Source organism: Saccoglossus kowalevskii, chromosome 6 (genome assembly GCF_978046115.1).
Source record: "Saccoglossus kowalevskii chromosome 6, keSacKowa6.1, whole genome shotgun sequence".
In the NCBI taxonomy this organism is placed as follows: domain Eukaryota; kingdom Metazoa; phylum Hemichordata; class Enteropneusta; family Harrimaniidae; genus Saccoglossus; species Saccoglossus kowalevskii.
Window position 1 is genome coordinate 34744200 of NC_140646.1, and position 19184 is coordinate 34763383.

A 19184-nucleotide genomic window follows, 5' to 3' on the forward strand; every position below is an offset into this window, starting at 1 on the left:
GACGTCTTACTTACTCCACACGTTTATCATACATATAATTACACGCAGTTCATGGTTGGGAACGAGACCACATAGGGAAGCAGTACGCTGGTACCTAGTAGTCTCGTACCTGGTCCCACAAATAATGGCCTCACCTACTAAAACACCACATGTCGATGAAGATTGGATATCAAGAAATTTTATCTGATTAAAATAAGATCTCAGTTTGTGATTTTTTTTATTTCGTGTATTAGATATTGATTTTTCCTGTATTTTATTTTTAATTTATTTACTGGTAGTTTTTTATGTTTTAGTAATCGCGAAACTAATAAACAGATTCTAGTAAAATTAATCAGGTGCGTAGTTTAAAATCAGTAACATTACTATTATTATTATTATGGGATTTACTGTAAGAAAACTGAAATACAACATAAATGTAACACCCTGTCTCAAGTATAGTACGCCGTGCGTGACAGACAGTGTTTGTGTTTAGTTTGATACCTCACTTCAATAGAGATATTTTAGTTTTTATTTTATTAATATTTAATAAATATAATCGCCGAAAAGTGCTGACTTTGTGCGTATGAAATAAGACTACTTTTTTCAAAAAGAAAAATTCGATTTATTTATTAATATTGCATATACACACATATCTATATCTGTCTTAACATAATGTTCGCAAAATAGATGATATAATACATGGTTTAGTACTGAAGAGGGTTATCCCCAATCGTGTCGTGTGTCGTCAATTAATGGTCATTATTGAATCTAATCTGTCGAGCGACTAGTGCGCATAACGACTACAGGTTCAGGTTTGGTGGTGGTATTGATTTGGATCCCTTTCCGGGGACAATGACATTGATAGATCCGTTTGCGTCCTTGTCTTCAATCAGCTGCACTACAGCAGAAGTAAGCTCCTCAAACCTGGAAGAGAGAAACACATACGTATGCCTCATTGTAAGTAATTTTATGTTGAGGGAAGTATACACAAACTGACCCCAGACAGAACATGGAGGCAAATTACATTCATACATATCTTCACTTACTTGACACGCGGAACACGGCCTTCCATTTCGTTTCTGTAAACTTCCGTATATTTGGATCCCTGTTCGTAAGCGATTGCCATGAATTCAGTCTCTACTGCCATTGGACAGATGGCAACAACGCGAATGCCATTATCGACCACGTCTGGCTCAAACTGCAACGAATATTAAAATTAGTGATTTTAATAATGACACTAAGGCCGTCGACATTTTTTAAATACTTTATAGTTGGCTCTAAATAGTTGAACTCAATTGGTACATGCACCGTGTTCTCAAATCAAATCGTACATAATCCATGAACGAGACCGGTGAACGAGAGTGGCCGAGAGTCTGTGATTCGATCTCGCGTTTCCTGTAGAAGTTCATGGTCCTCTGAACTTACCGCAGCGCTACGGGTGAAGCCGACAACTCCATGTTTGCTAGCAGTATACACAGCTGCGTACTGCCTCGGTACCAATCCTATGACGAACCAAACATGAACAAACACAGTTCAGTGGACTGCATGATTTCATTAATGTTGAAAATCCGCACGCGCTCTCAAGACCTAAGATATCGCGTATTCGTGTCGTCCTATAATTCCCGTAGTTGTATGATATCACACATGTATTATATTAATGAAGGTTTTGAAACATGCGAGTTTAATTCATTTTACTTTCTTACCAACCACTGATGATGTATTCACAACGACGCCCCCATTGCCGCCATTTTTTGTTCCCATGTACTTCACTGCTAAGTAGGTGCCTTCTATGACAGCATTCTGACAAACAAACAAAAAAAGCTACTAACACATGCTACTAATAATTTATAGTGCATTTAATGGACAACACTGTCTTGGAAATCAGTACCAGCCACGTTATTAAATATTAATATCCCGTGATATCAGGCAGGCAAGTAGAAAGGCGTTGACGTAAAAAATCAACAATTGCTTAAAAAACAAGTCTCAGAAGTATGGGTGAAGCCGTTTTGCGTTTTGAGAAACACAAACTTCACATAATTACCAACATTACGCTGAATACAATAGGCATTTTTATGATATCATCATCTTATATTATTTGTTTCCCTCAATAAGATGATTCGGTTTCATCGTTGGTGGCGTTGTCCTACCTCTAGTCGCGAGTACTGCCAACTCTCGTCAAAGACACAATAAACCGTTCAGACTGCTTTATCAAACAACAATTTAAGTAAACTACAAACTCAATCTTGTCTTACCAGGTTTATGGACACCATGAGTTTCCACTTGTATTCATTTAGTATACCGGCATTGTTGCAGGCGACATCAAGTCGACCGAATGTATCCACGCATGTCTTGAATGCAGCTGATGACGAATAAATAGTTAGAGAGGAGCGATAACAGAATTAAAAAAGAAGGATGCACAAGGAACAAAATCATTGACAAAATTCTGCAATCCTCATGCCTATTTCTTAGGGAAAAATATTACACACAGAGGCTATAATAGTTTTTCTGTAATCGCCCCAGAGTTTCTAATGGCCCATCCCTTATTAACGTACAATGACCCAAGACCCAAAGACGACCCCATTAACTGTGTAATATGTGTATAATGTGATATTACTATTCCAATGTAGTTATAGTATTGTGACTTGCATTTCAAAATCACATGGTAAACGTACCTTCTAACTGTTCCGATGAAGTGACGTCGCACTTACAAAACTTGGCCTTTCCAGCACCATATTTTTCTTCAAAAGCTTTTGCAGTTTCCTGACCCTTGTCTTCGTTAACATCTACCAAACACACTCCCTATATGGATGTAATGGACACCAAAAAAAATCATCACCATTCCACGTGGTTGCTTATGATAGGCTGGCACAAGTCCCGGATCGTCACGGTGACTATTGATTTGTTATTTGCACTTTAATATATCAATTATTGCCAAATTGTTCAATTATTGAAGAAATTTCGCTTCACCGCTACCATCGTGGCACAAATCAGATTTGTTGACATTTCACTGATGACGTCATTTAGGCTGCTTTGAAATACATACTTGAGACAAATTAAAGACTGTAGGTGCATTATTTGAGAACTGATCATACAAGGGGGTACCTGAATTTTAATACCAATGCACTTTAAATGTACTACACTTTAGTTTATGATGAAGTGTGAAATTTGCACCTAAATTTTGGGTTCCGTCACAGCTTTATTGCTAATCAGCTCTACGGTAGTGATGTCACACTGTTCGCTGAATTACACTGCCCTGCACTGCTGTCAAACAAATTACTCGCCACTGGTTGCAAGCCATTGACAGATCACAGGTCACGAATCTCGTGGGAAAAAAACCTTGCAAAGTCGCGCTATACATAATTCAGACAGTATTTATATAAACATGAGATATGTGTTTACCATAAGTACTGTATGTACGCCCCTAATATGCCGACTGTTGACAGTAAATGACTTTATAGTATGTGTAAAAACAAATATGATATAGTTATTAATCATTTATTTCTCAGGTGTTGTCTTTACTCAGGGTAAATTATGGATACACGTCTGATTTATTTTCGCGATTTCATTCAAAATTGATGCATATTTCTCCTGCTGATACACTTTAATCAATTTGTTTCAAATTGGTACAAATAATATTCATAATGGTGTGAATCGTTTTTGTGATAAGATTCCATCATGATGTCTATGTAGGGTTCTCCTCAGATATCTGAATGTAATTCATTCACAACTACATGCGGCCTGAGAAAATTTCATATAATTAAAACTTATTTTCCCAGTGATGCTATATAATGAATCATATCCTTGTAATCAATAATAACAGAGATTGTTTCAGAAAAATTCAGCGCATAGATCAAAGACCGGGTCAATGGTTTAATGGTATATTGCATCGTCTTTGACCGGATCAGATGAGGGTTGGGGTTTAAGAGTTATGTGAGAGAACATGTGACATGATTCAATCAATCAGACTAAGATGGGCCGATTTCACTGATAAGGAACCAGATATTAGTGTACTTGATGTCTAATTAGATATGCTGAACTATGTTTGATTTTCAACTTGGATTGCTTTTTTTGCGTGTTTACAGTTCCCGTGGCAACTCGGTTCAAAATTAGGCTGAAAGACCGAACATTCAGGTCAAATGCGCAAGTTTGATAGGTTTTGTTCATTTTTGTTAGTCGTCAATATTTTTATAGCAAAAAGATTATCTTTCACAAAATATATCGTATTCATTTTCTTCTAAGACAGTAATCTAAGTGTTCTTGCAATCAGAACTTTATATCTTCAAAAAAACAAATACGTCACCAAGCAGGGGTACCTGGGCATTTTAGACGATAAAATATAAAAAGCTGCAGTCCCCCTAAACATTTTATTGTTATGCACCCTGGTCTAATGAACGACAATGTGAGAGACTCGTGACGTGGCAAAGACCCCGAAAATAACGATTTCGGAAAGGTTATGGCACTGAAAACTAGGCCTTGAACGCATTTCTGATCGCCGAAATTACCACGCCCCTAAATACTGTAAATCACTTTAATTTTGCAAAAGAAGATTTTCCTGGGGAGAGGGGTCTTACACCTAGGGGTGTCAGTAACTTTCGCGAAATTTTGTCTTTATGAACATCATTAAATCAGCCAATCGCATTAAAATCCTAATAGTAAAAATTAAGTGGTTTACAGTACACTCGCTTATAAAGACCACTACGTACTACCTACCTTCATATTTTTGCTGAGAAAAACATCACTTAACGCTTTACCAATGCCATCGGCTCCACCAGTCACTAGGGCAACTTTACCATCAAAATTCATTATTTATATCGTTATGCACCCTGTTACCAAACTGTGTGAATATAGCTTACAAATTGACACACGTGTAGTTTAACTCCCACCTGCAACTGTAGTATTAGATAAAGAATGAACCGGCACTGAGGACACGTGTCACCAATGCACTGTCCACTTTTTGGACTTTGTGAATGACGTCATATATATATTATTTGTTCAAACAGCATATCTACGACCATCACTCAACCACTGTGACCAATAGGACAAATAGGGGTTAAAGTGCAGACATCGGAGATAACATACTAGTATATGCATATGATAAAGCCCGATCTAGGCACGGGTCTAGAAGCCGTACCTACACACGAATTGGTGACGTCACAAAATACTTGATTTTCAATCAGGGTCGTTTCCTCGGTATATACGAATTGGTATATACAAATTACAACAAGAGAACTGGTGATGGTTGTGAACCATAACTGCCTCAGCACAAAGGCTGTGGTGTAATACCAGGGAATGTAAAGGGAAATGTATTGTAGCGTTACCTCTGTGTAATTTACAATATATCTGCATTAACCTTCACTATTAAGGACAATATGGGAGTAGAAGCAGGGCTACGCAAATTTTGCAAAATAGTAGTTAGTTAGAATCACCAGACATTGTGGGATATAAAGAAGTGGCCTATTAACCCATAAAACATACTCGCACATATCCATACATGTCTTATTGTGTGGGGGAAAGCTGTCATGTACACAATCATAATAACTGGAAATGGTTTCATAACAGAAAACAAGTGTTATTGCTGTAAATAATTATGAACAATAAAAACTGAAATTTAGAAAAACTATGAACAAAAAATAATGAAAGTCTGTGATTTTCTGCACAGTTTCCAAGAAATTATTAAACGAACCATAACATTTATAAAAAGCACAGTGCTGAGATTCACTTCGAGTATATCAAAAATATAATCTTACAATTGCTAACGAGTCGTCAAAACGTACAGTTTGGTGACATAATTCAAATTTTGTATAGTTCAATATGCATACAACCACCCATATACTGGTACATTTTGACAATAAACCCCTCTTTCACATTGTACAAATGCAAACAAGACATTAAACCTTCCTGACAGTAACATGTAAGCGTTGTATAAGCCCGAATGAAAAGTCTTGAGTCAGGGCGAATACTTCTATCGAGTAGGCCATTTAAAAATCTCTTCAACTATCCAAGGCCAATCACTAATGTGCTGGGTCATTAATTAAATAACATTAATTTTATTAACACTTACACATTCCCTGGAGGGATTGGCAATGGCTACAGATGTTTAAGAAAGAATAACAAGTTTAAATAAGATAAAAACATACAAAAAACTAAGCTAATACATTACTGTAACAGAGAAAGAAAATATTAAGACTAAATTATTATACAATAAAAAGATAGAAAAAATGCAAAACTTAACTGTGAAAGAAAATTGACACTGGGATTGCTGTCTTATTTCAAAACACTTCTTTAGGTACCTTGCTACAGGGAGTGTTAGACTACTGTTGTTTAGCAAGACTATGAATTGTGTCTTTGGTGACAAATTTTGTTTTTTGCCATTTCAAATAAGATATTTCTATCGGGGGTATAACTTTTGCATGACATCATTAGGTGCAATCTGATTAAAACAAGATGTAGGTATGAGGCTCCAATTTTTTTTTTTTTTTAATATTATTTTTTTTTATATATATATATATATATATATATATATATATATAATATTTATTTGTATTTTAGTTTGAATATGTCGATTTTTTTGGTTTTTCTTGCCGTTAATCAGTTCTTAGAAAATTGTGTTCCAGTCGCCTCTAACTAAAATATAAAAAAAAAAAAAAAATTGGAACCTCATACCTACATCGGATTTTAATCAGATTGCACTAGGTGATACTCATCTTCTACTTGATTCTGATCACAAAGGTTACATAATCTATTAGCAAGGGGTATTCCGTTGTGTCTGTCAGTCTCAGTTTTCAAGTTATGGTCACTGAGGCTGAATTATTTAAATTTTCGCGCATATCAATATTTTACAGGGTAACAAGGTAGGTTTCAAAAGCAAAATTGTTTTTTTTTTAATTCTCTGTATGTTCTTAATTTATTTTTATTTAATTTTGTTTTGATTGATTGTCGTTTTGTAATTCACTTTTCCAAGTTTATATAAATGATGTTTGTATATTTTTATTAATTTGTCCTAATTGCCTTGCTGTTAGAATTTCATTGTTGTCAACCAGGTTAGACTGGTTGATGTTATTCAAAAGGGAGTCTACCATTTACTATTAATTTCTTAATATTAATAATTTACTATTAAACTCGAAAACATCGTAATGTTATTACTTCTACACTGTGGCCAATGACATTGAAATTTGCTCTTCCATAAAGCAGCAGTTTCCCTCTTCTAATAATCAAAACTATCCTGGATACCCTAGGGAAGTATGTCAATTGTTTCACAACAACGACTGTCCCATACGGTGGCCCATATATACAATCGGCGAAGAATGACCAAATTTCGGCGATCAATGATGCATTGCGACGATCAATAACCAATTACGACGATCAATGACGCATTGCGGCGAACAATAACCAAATTGCGGCGATCAATGACGCATTGCGACGATCAATAACGCATTGCGACGATCAATAACGCATTGCGACGATCAATAACGCTTGCGGCGATCAATAACGCATTGCGACGATCAATAAAGCATTGCGACGATCAGTAACGCATTGCGACGATCAATAACCAATTCCAGCGATCAATAACGCATTGCGACGATCAATAACGCATTGCGACGATCAATAACGCTTGCGGCGATCAATAACGCATTGCGACGATCAATAAAGCATTGCGACGATCAGTAACGCATTGCGACGATCAATAACCAATTCCAGCGATCAATAACGCATTGCGACGATCAATAACGCATTGCGACGATCAATAACGCATTGCGACGACCAATGACCAACTTCAGCGATTTAGTTTAAAGGATGGACCCACAATGCTTTGCACACTTCAATGGCGTCCGCCATGGAGTTAACTTCGTTCGTCCACGAACTACAGGTTGTGTAAGTATTCGTTATATGAATAAATCCAAAATACTAGAATCCATTGCTATGGCAAGTCAAGTGTTGCAATATTATTAAAAACAATTTTTTTTTTTTAAATCCATATTTTATTCCACAAAACGCAATTTATGTTTGTAAATTCTATTTTACATTTCATAAAATATTATTTCGTTTTCTAAAATTCGTATTTGATTGCATCAAACGTATTTTTGTTCAAAGAATTCCTATTTAATTATTCAGACGCCATTTTGTTGTGTACAATTTATATTCCATTCAGTACACAAATTTATGTTTAAATAAAGGTTATTTTGTGTCATTCATTTTACTTCTGATGTGTTTAGGGTAAATTTATGTTTCAGTTCTGAATCAAAATTATTTCACTCGTGAAATATATTTTACATGCAGAATTCTGTTGGTTTTTTTTCGTTCGACAATTTTCTATTTTGATTCATAAACCGTAACAAACTTAGGGGGCCTACAATTGTATGCCGTGGCGGTGGTGGCGCTGTTGTCATTTTTGGTAAAAAGTAATATTTTCAACTTCTTGTTAAAAACCGCAAGTCTGATTGCTTTGATACTATACATATATGTACCTCAGGTAGACCTTTTTCAGATTTGTTTATTTAGTGATATCTTAATTCTCTAATTTTAATGAATATTTTTGTCATTTTTGGTAAAAAGTGACATTTTTGAATTATTGTTGAAAACAGCAAGCCCGATTGCTTTGATACTATACACATTGTTCATTTTCTAATGATATCTTCAATTCTTGAAATGTGCATTGCTAACAGCGTAGATATCTCATATTATATATTGTTTAGTGGTAATTATGGAAAATGTACAATAAATATTCAAATATTACAAATTTCATTATGTGTGTTGAACTGCTCTATTTGAAAGATTACAGTTGTAGATGTTATTGGCCGAGAATTTTCTGAAAAATGCATTAAATTGGTTTGATACAGTGTATATTGATGGGGGACTACTACATTGCTGTTGCTTATATTACCGGTAGTATGAAAAATGCATGCCACATTTAATAGTCATGATCAGTTGTCATTTCATTCACTTGTGCAACCAATAGGACAAATATGGTATATTTCAGTGATTCAAACTGCACTATTTACTTGTGGGTACAAATTCTATGATACCATATAACACCCAAGTTCTGTATTGAACACATTATTTTTTTAATTATTCTGAAAAATCAACTACATTTCTGTATGTTGCAATAGTGTGATACATTCACTATGGATTCAGTTTAACAATATGCAAGCTGTTTTCATGAGTCTTGCCCATGTTAAAAAAAGAAAACACTACAGTATTTTATAGCAATTCACTATTTGCACAGATCAAAATAATATTAGCGTTGATTTGATGTCACAGACACCTATTTACCACCACAGACAAATTTAAACATAAGACTGGTTAGAAAAATAGGTAATATACTTCATTGATGAAAGCCCTTTCAATGAGTAACTCTAAAGTTACATCATTCTCAAATTATACTGATCAGAACCTGGTACAATGCACCTTTCATTGACTACAATAAACCACATCATGCATTGCTTTCAAATTCTGTGCTTACTTGACATAACTAACCTAGGAAATATGTATTAATGAAAGTTTGCTCGGGTCACTGTGCAATTAACACAATATAAATAGTCTGGCAGTATTGGGCAGCCAATTTGCAAACTTGATTGTGAATTGGCTTACTACTTTGGATTTGACAAACATAACTTATTTCTAATATTGCTTGTGTCGACTTGTGGCCATGCCTACTTTGGATGAATCTATGTTGCGATAGGGACATACATTGTGTAGCTTGACTGTCTTGTAACGTGGTATCACAGACAGTGGACATGCTACACAAAAGCAATTAATGTCCCTACTGCAATATAGATTAGCTTGGAATGGGCATGGCCACCCTAAAATGCTGATAAAGAAGTCACAAATTGTGATAATATGACATAGCGAGTTTAATTTTGCCAACAATGTAACTTTAAACTATCTGTACTATTACTACAATTACTGCAGACAATCTTTCTGTACTGGTTAAAAAAAATGACACTCTACATACATAGATCTTAGCTGAGATGTATATGTTAGTAATACGTGTACATATAAGACTAGCCGCCTGTCAGCTGCCATAGCTTTGCTGTATGTACTGCATATTATAAAAATAATCTGATCCATATTTGGAAGCAGACTGAAGATGTTACAAAATGAACAAATCTAATAATGGTCATCCCAATGAATGTACATACACACATTAACACAATCAGCAAAACAGTTTTTGAGAAATTGTTAAAAGTATGTTTTTACTAAAAAGTACCAAAATATTCATCAAAATTAAAGAATTTAGAATGTCACAAAATGGAAAAAAATTATAGAGAGAACCTACAAATATAGCTATCACTGTGTTATACAGTATGCTGTTCATATGTATTTACTATCATATGGTAGTTACAGTGCCGAGCATAGAAGGTTGATTCAACATAATGTACGGTGTGGTAACGCTGACTATAATGTTAATTACTGTCAAGAGAATAATGCATCTTAGAAATCAAGTTTTATTTTGTACTTACAGCAGTTCTAAGAATTATTCAGACTGTCGGGTAGCAAGATAGATGTCATTGTTGCACAATATTTTTCTAGACTGTGCTATTCATGTACTCGAACGTGTATCATATTACCTTCATCTGAACGAGGGTATGGAACAATCTAAACTCAACGAAAAAACGGTGTTTTGCAAAGTTTTAAGCAACCTTGCTAACTGTCAGAATAGTTCCTAGAACCGTTGTAAGAAACTATTTGGGTGTATGTAAAACTATTTCTTATGCATTCCTATCTTATCAACCATTCTTATCTTAATAAGGAAACTAGCTGCAATTCACAGTTTTATTTCCTGTGAACTACCTAAATAACGCACACCATGATGCGTACAAATTTAAATTGTAGCCTAGTACTTGCTCATAAAAATAAAAGAGAATAAACTACATATCAAAATTGGATATAAATATCAAATGAAAAAAATAGAAATGTTTAAAATTAATTAAAAATGTGAGTGAGTTAAACAATACGCCAGTAAGTTGATGAACTGAGATACACTGTGTTAATATTGTAGGTCATTTAAGAGCACAAGAGCAAAATTAATTTAGTTTGTTGAGTATTAAAGTTGGGGTATAAATTGATGATGTAACCTGATGTACCGCCGAACACCTAGACCTGTCCAAAACCAGGACTGTTAAGGATTCCAAAGTCCATGGATGATTTAAATAGTTCATAACTATTAACAACTGGAATATAAAGGAGATTTGCACACGTGTTTCCCAATGGCAACTTTTGCTTCCCTATATCCCCATCATGAATGAAATCTACACTAGGTTTGGGGAAGAATCCCAAAGGAGGAACTTTATCAGCTCCAGTTGCAAATATTAATTATTTGGTTACAAATATGCATATATTTTGTAACCAGTGTTAATGCACACTGGACACAGTATTTAATCCCAACACCTATTGTTTTGCATAATGAGACTTTAGGCTGAACTTTGGCATTTCATTCAAGCACACACAGTCTTAACCCATCGCGTCGCTTGGGGATTAACACTGACCTTTGGCATTTTATCATTTGGCTTAAATAGCCACCTAAAACCTTAGCTAATCAGTTCACTCTCGATTCTACACGAGTCCACATCGGTCCGTTCCAGAAATCAGCAAACCACCCACCCACCCTGCTGTTGGTCATTAACATGTGTAATTCTGTAACCTTTCAAGTCATACTGTACCATTTGGCACTCTTTGTGCTCAATTGTTTCTTTATGAATAAAGTAAGGGGGTTGCCACCACAGGGCATGCAGGCTGACCCAGGTACCACGATGTCATTCCTTATGGCCTTGCGAGTCAAATCTGAGACTCCGGTCATGAGATAACCATCTATGACGCCTGCGCGTACAGTCACTGCTGGTGGCAGGCTACGCCCAGGTACCACGCTTCAGGCCTGATGATGTCAGTCACAGGCGACTTACATCATGAGGCAGGAACGCCACGACGCCTGCCGGCGCGAGCTCATCCCTCCTTAATTTTTCGGCAACTCTTGTGTCTGTGTCTTTTATTGGGCATTAATATATCTGTAAGTGATGCTTCTGATGATGTTTCTTCAGATGATTCTGAAAAAAAGAAAGAAGAATCTTAAACATAGTTGAAGGAAAAATAAGTAGCATACAAGCACATGAACTAATTTAAATTGAACATGCTGTACAGAAATGAAGCAACAAATTGATTCCATTGAAATTGAGCCAAACAATATTCATGACTGTATTGTTCAAGACGTGAAGCACCAAGGACAATACCATAGCATACAAAATGTAAAATATGGTATTTTGTGAATAACCTTATTATCATATACCTTTCATGTGGCCAAAACAAAAATAAAACACAACAGAGAGATCTTAAGTTGCGTTTGCTCATTTGAATATCAAACGCTGCTTTTGCACTGCCCGCCACAGTCAGCTGTTTCGATGAAATGAGACATGGTGGCAGGGCGTAATGGTCAGGATTACTGACACTAAGAACGTTACTGTACTGATATTAGAACTTTGCAAACACCTCACTGTTGTATATATTTGGACAGTGGTGAACAATTAGCCCGTAAGAGTGGCAATACAGACCCTTTGCAGCATCCCAACCTTTGATTTTCAAAGTTGATCGCATCTCTCCAAAGTGGATGGCTACTACAAGCAGTACTATTTTCTGAAGATTTTGTTACAGTACAACTGCATGTGGCTAGAGTGCAAACGAATGCTCAAAATTTGCCAGTGGAGTCAGTGCGTGTAGTGCGTTCAATTATGCCAATTCAGAATATACTACTGCAATTGTCTGCTGTCATGAAAGTGGACCACCCAAAACAAAAAAAAAACTATTGCAGAAGCTAATTTAAAATTGTATACATTTTTTTCTTGCTGGATTAAAAAATAGACCGCCTAAAATTTCATTACAATGTCAATCAGAACATTTTTCTCAAAAAAAATCAAATTAACAAACTTTGTGCGCCAAATACGATTATTTATTAGTAATGAAAGTATATTTTAAAAGGAGTTTCAAATAAAAACGAACACATCTGCATTCCTTAGTAGCAAATGATCGCGGTAGTGCAATCCGGTTATGCTGCGTTTCACAATTGTTGATTATTACCTAGTAATGATTATAATAACGTGCAAAAAATTCGTTGAATTGTTATGAAATGCAAATAAATTTCAACTTATTTCATCGTAAGGCCAGACTTTTTTTATTCCTTGTTTCTCGAGTTTTTATAAGTCAATTTTTTTGAGGAGGGCGGAAAAAAAATAAAATTAACTCTTTTTTTTTCATTAGATTTGTGTGATTCTCAAAGAATTGTAAGTGAGATCATTGATCGGAGAGAAGAAATGAAATAAAATTTTATTCCATGTATAACGTGGTTGGCAATGTCGCCAATGGTGGCACAATTTTCAGCATTAATGAGAGATTTCTTGGTTTTTTGGCGACAGAGTTTCAAGGCGTGTCACCACGCCACGCCACGCCATGTTCACCTAGTAGTCTCAAGCAGGCAGTACGCAGAGAGGTCACTGTCAACCAACGCGCATAAAGTATAGATCTGCGCGAGACTTCGGTACTTTGATCATGATACTCCCATGAAAATGCAACTTGGATTTGTTAGGCGGCGGGCCTAAAAAATTAAGATAAAAATAATTTTTTTTAGCAATTTTTTGCACTCACATGTCGGCGAGCGCGAGAAATTACGCAGAAATAAAATTTAATTTTTATTTCATTTTAGGCTCCTGTTCATTCGGTGGGTTCGCGAAACAAGGGATAATAAAAGTCTGGCCCAAGCAAAAGATTACGGTCGAAATTTAAACGTTTGATGCTGTAGAAATTAATATCCGCCATCAAAGGTAACTAATGTTTAAAAATAAGGATACACAAGATAAGCTAAAATGAATTATGATCACAGACAACTCACATAATGTTAATTGTCAGATGTCACATAATGGCAGATTGTGTGCAATTAGTTTAGTCGAAAGTGTTGTACTGTTTATTGTCAATTCTAACAACAATGACAATCAACTACCATGACCAACCAGGGTTGAGTGTCAATTCTTTCGTATTTCATATATATATAGAATGTGATCAGTAGGACATGTATACAGACATAGCGAGGGGTACAAATTGCCATCCCTGTTTTTGCTTGATATGTTAATTGCTGCAAAATTATTTTACAAAAAGAAATTCTAAAATTTAGGTGCAGCACTTCAGGTTGCAATTGACAATTTACAGAACTGACCACACAGCCAATTCCTGGACTAAAACACAATTGATGCGGTAACTAATTTGAAGCAAAAGAAAATTATGACATGCCTGCACTTATACTTTGTACTTACGTTTCTGTCCTTCCTTCACTGGTAAGGGGGGTGTTGGGGGCCTAGGGGAAGTATTTTGGCCCATAAAGTCCACAAAATTACTAGGGAATGAACCCTCTTCTTTAGAAGTTTGGTTAACCCCAGTTAACCATCCTCTTGGATTCTCTGGCATCCCCCTAAACTTCCATGGAAGCCCTTGAACCTTCACAATGTCACCAACTTCCAATGCCAGCTCATCATCAGCTCTTCGCTGATATTGGTGTCTCACTTTATATAAAAATACCATGTCTGCCAAATAACAGTAAAATGATAAGAAGATGCTAATTTTCATAATTATTGTTTAAATGCATCAAAAAATAAATTAAATATACCAATAGGCAGCCACTCGCCTCTCTGTTCTTCAGACATGCATCATGCAGCATACTCACCACGATATAATACACAGGTTTAACGTTGAATAAGTCAATACACTTATAAATCACCGGGAATGACACCAAATCTGTCACAAAGTATGAGACCCTAATATCACTGTCTTCCTTGAGTCATCACTCAAAATAATTCCAAATTACATATGAAAAATATAGATTCTCATCATCATCTGATAACAGTAGAAGCAAAGCATAATCTCTTCCACTGTCAGGGGCGATTTTTAGTTCAAATAACCTCACACATAGTCATTCGCGAATTAAGGTCACATCATAAAGACGCTGTTTCAGTGCTTACGATAACATATGAATTACTATTAGAAGATAAATCATAATAAAGAATATGGTATGACTGCACTTACCTACAACAATCTTCGATTATCCTGGCGATAAATAGACCAGAATCAAGCATGGATCAATCGTCAAAGTAAAGTCGACGAAATGGCACGGAGAGTACAATTGGCGCATAAACGCCCTCACCACGTGATCACTGTTCGTCGCGTCAATGTCACCATAGACGGCGCTCTTTACTAACATTACTTACACAAGCTGTAGTTCGTCATTGATCGTCGCAATGCGTTATTGATCGTCGCAATGCGTTATTGATCGCTGAAATTGGTTATTGATCGTCGCAATGCGTTACTGATCGTCGCAATGCTTTATTGATCGTCGCAATGCGTTATTGATCGTCGCAATGCGTCATTGATCGCCGCAATTTGGTTATTGTTCGCCGCAATGCGTCATTGATCGTCGTAATTGGTTATTGATCGTCGCAATGCGTCATTGATCGCCGAAATTTGGTCATTCTTCGCCGATTGTATATATGGGCCACCGTAGTCCCAAGAGATTTTCGTCTTCTCAATTTCTCAAGATAAGCGTCCCAGGGTGTTTTGTTTACTAGAAGGAAATGTTCTTTGACAGCATTTCTTGAATTAATTTCCATTGCACAAAAAAGCAGCAAATACTGTTACCGAAGCACAGAATTGGCATGAATTATTTCCCCGGCCATTCACTCAAACTGCAAATCAAGACTTTTACCGCATCCATAGTTGTTGACAGCCGATGGATGATGATGTATTGTGACGTATTTTGACCTCCAGATCCTGACCTTGCATTCTTGCCACATTTACTGCCCTTTCATACCCGTTCAATTTCCTTTCATTATTTCATCCAGATTCCATGACATTTTATATTTAAAACCAACCTTTATTTCACAGTCACTCTAGTTTTCACTTTTCTAAAATTATCTTACTGATCAAAAGACTTTCACTCCCATCATGCAATCTCCCACAGTACTTCCGCAGACACAGCGGCGATCGCCAACATATCTACAAATAACCTCGCTCTCAGGAGCTGAGGAATAAAGATACTTAAGACATTACACATAAGGTAAAACAAATCATGTGACAATATAATGATAATAACGGTAATAAATCCTAGCTTAACAGTTGAACAGAACGATCATATAGTCAGTCGGGTGACGCCGAGTGTCACGCACTGTGTTGCAAAATGGCCGTGTGGTTGAAACGAACTGAATAAAATCGGGTCATGGCGTGACGGATGAGGAAGACATCATTAAACACTCTCAAAATCACAATAAAACGGGGAAGTGGTTGCATATTACGGCGTAGCCAACATGGGAAATAAAAAAACGGCCAATACAAACGACACGGGTTCGAATCACACTAGATACACACTCACCAGAACCGAAGCAATCAGAAACCAGCAATCGTTTTGGCTTTTCCGTTCAATTCATCGGAACACTGGAGTAGTTAGAAAAATGAACACCACTTAACGACCAACGTCGTGGCGTGGTACACAAGCTTGCCATCAAAATAAAACAAAATTAGCTTGAAAAGACAGTGGGTTCGAGTCCCGCTCAACACTACCGTAAAAACGTAAATCAAATACACTGAAATCTCTCAAACCGTAAACAAAGAACGTCGCGAAAAATAATAAATCTCACAAAACTCCACCATACAGAACTGAATGAATAAATAATAAAATAACTTACGTCTTAAACTGGACGACGCGCAATTTGTTCAACAGTTTCCTGATTGTGACAAGAGATAAACAAGACCCAAGTCAAGGTAAGTTTTGTTAAAGTGTCGATGGCGTTCCCTATATTACGAAAACAATTCAGACAACAGACGAATATCTTCTGTGGTGTTGTGGAATTTATACTGTGTCTGCAGAATTGTTGATTGAGGGTTCGAAGGCAGCAGTTAACATTTTGTTAGAAAGTTTCACAATTAAATCAAATATCCAATGATACCAGTATATTCATTTCATTATTTTAACAACTTGCAATGGTGGAAGTTGATCAAACACGAGTTCTTACATCTAAATAAGTATCAAATATTTGTCGACACATTTATTCTCTCAATTTAACAACCTTGTAGATGTGGAAATTAATTAAACAGGTATTTACTCACAAATATAATGGTCAATATTTGCCATACATTCATTCTGTCAATTTAAGAACTTGTAATTGTTGGAATTAATCAAATGAGAGTTGTCTACACCAAAATAAGTTTCAAATACTTGTCCATACATTTATTCTCTCAATTTAACAACTTGTAATGGTGTAAAATTATTAAATGAGAGTTGTCTACACCAAAATAAGTCTCAAATATTTTTCCACACATTTATTCTCTCAATTTAACAATTTGTAATTTGTGAAAGTAAATTAAATGCGACTTTTCTACACCAAAATAAGTCTAAAATATTTGTCCACACATTTAGTCTCTCAATTTAACAACTTGTAATTGTGGTAATTAATCAAACGCGAGTTGTTTATAAACTTTTATAAACTAAGTATTAAATATTTGTTGAGACATTTATTCTCTCAATTTAACAACTTGTAATGGTGTAAAATAATTAAACGAGAGTTGTCTACACCAAAATTAATCTCAAATATTTGTCCACACATTTTTTGTCACAATTTAACCACTTGTTAATACATGTAGTGGAAATTACTTAAACGCGACTTGTTTAATCAGTTGACATCAATGCAACTTACCCGCAGACAGTGCACAACAGAGTATCGTTATTGAGCAATTATAAAGCGGAACGTGTCTTGGCATTAGGGTTAGGGTCGGGTCAGGTATGGGCAATGGAATTATTAACAGGAACGTATCTTGGCATTAGGGTTAGGGTCGGGTCAGGTATGGGCAACGCAAATGGCAAACACCCAATTGGCGAGATATACACTAACGGGTTATGGCATGCATATAGTTTACACAAGTAAAAACACAAAATTGGCAATTTTTTGGACAATTGTAACTCAATAATAGAAATATGTTGTATTTCTATATATATACACACACTATATATTCTTATCAAATGCAAACACATCCAGTCAATCAATTGTGGTTCAGTTGTCAACACAGTGATCAGAAGGACCCGGGTTCAATTCCCAGTCTTTTTTTGCAAACACTAATTTGCAATAAACTTAAATATAAAAACAAACCATTCACTTGCATGACTGCCCATATGGTTCAGTGGATATGTACAATGTAGGCAATGTGAGAAATCGCTGGTTCGAATCCAGTACGGTTAGTACGTTTTTGAATGCTAGTGAAAACATTGATCCTATAAGTAGAACTTAAATGGGTAGCGTGTCTGCCACAACGATCCGATCGTCGTGTGAGCTCCAAGCTTGGACCAAATCTTTCGTATTGTACAACATTTCTGACACATTGAATGCATTGATTCACAGTCCCTCTGATAGAGGGACTGTGATTGATTATTGTATCCATTGAAGATATTGATTGATAACACTCAACATGACACATGCCGCCCATGAAACTTTAGTTGTGGGTCAACAGCTCTGCTTGTGTCGATATGGTGGTTTAATATAAAACGTACATGATATGTGTATGGTATTGTCGACACAGTAGAGCTATGGTGACAGCCTTAGAGTTGCGTACACGTTGACGCCGCAATGAAACCATTGCGCGAATAAACAATTAAGAATTATGCAATGTCCTGAGAAACACAACTCCCAACTGAGATCGCTAGCTTGTACATTTATTAAATACTCACCACGCTAACTATTGAGACTTAATGAGTATTCTTGGACGGTCAAGCTGAAATACAACCTGTTGCCATCTTCAACTTACTAACGCTGGACGAGGTCAGCATCACATGATCAATGTGACGTCAAGTTGTGATTGCGTAATGCGGTTCGGTAGTCCCCAGCAACGTACACAGCATGCCCGGCATTGCGTCAATAAAGTGTTCATTGCAACGAACCGTTTCAGAGATGAAACAACGGTTTGAAACGATATGGAGTTTGCAAAAATGTTAGTGACAATTTTACTATTCGTGATATTCTATTTTAGTTGTTCCAGGGACCACAAAATGGTCGATTTGTTTGCTAAATCTGTTGCAGTATAATCCGGGTTGCCAGGCGGTGAAAATGCCCGGATGTCCGCCCCGAGGATATACGAGCATAGACCTTAGAAAGATAAATAGATTGTCTTTCTTTCTAAGGTCTATGATACTA

The 19184-nt window shown here is 36.1% G+C and overlaps 2 protein-coding genes across 3 annotated transcripts; both read right to left on the reverse strand.

The window, feature by feature from the left end:
* Nucleotides 1-577: 577 nt before the first annotated feature.
* On the reverse strand, nucleotides 578-18817 carry LOC100372221 (15-hydroxyprostaglandin dehydrogenase [NAD(+)]-like). 2 transcript variants are annotated; one of them, XM_085500445.1, is made up of 9 exons: nucleotides 18722-18817; nucleotides 16689-16727; nucleotides 4690-4868; nucleotides 2652-2778; nucleotides 2232-2338; nucleotides 1683-1779; nucleotides 1405-1481; nucleotides 1026-1177; nucleotides 578-903 (listed from the first exon to the last, which is right to left on the reverse strand). In XM_085500445.1, the coding sequence occupies exons 3-9, from the start codon at nucleotides 4780-4782 to the stop codon at nucleotides 780-782; spliced, it is 777 nt and encodes a 258-aa protein (XP_085356571.1). In that variant the 5' UTR covers nucleotides 4783-4868; nucleotides 16689-16727; nucleotides 18722-18817; the 3' UTR covers nucleotides 578-779. The 2 variants fall into 2 exon arrangements, with proteins under 2 accessions (XP_085356571.1, XP_085356572.1); XM_085500446.1 differs by lacking the exon at nucleotides 16689-16727.
* Nucleotides 11920-14535, reverse strand: LOC146742736 (phosphatidylinositol 3-kinase regulatory subunit alpha-like). Its single transcript, XM_085500681.1, has 2 exons — nucleotides 14271-14535; nucleotides 11920-12020 (listed from the first exon to the last, which is right to left on the reverse strand). Exons 1-2 carry the CDS (start codon nucleotides 14533-14535, stop codon nucleotides 11920-11922), a joined length of 366 nt encoding a protein of 121 aa, XP_085356807.1.
* Nucleotides 18818-19184: the final 367 nt, after the last annotated feature.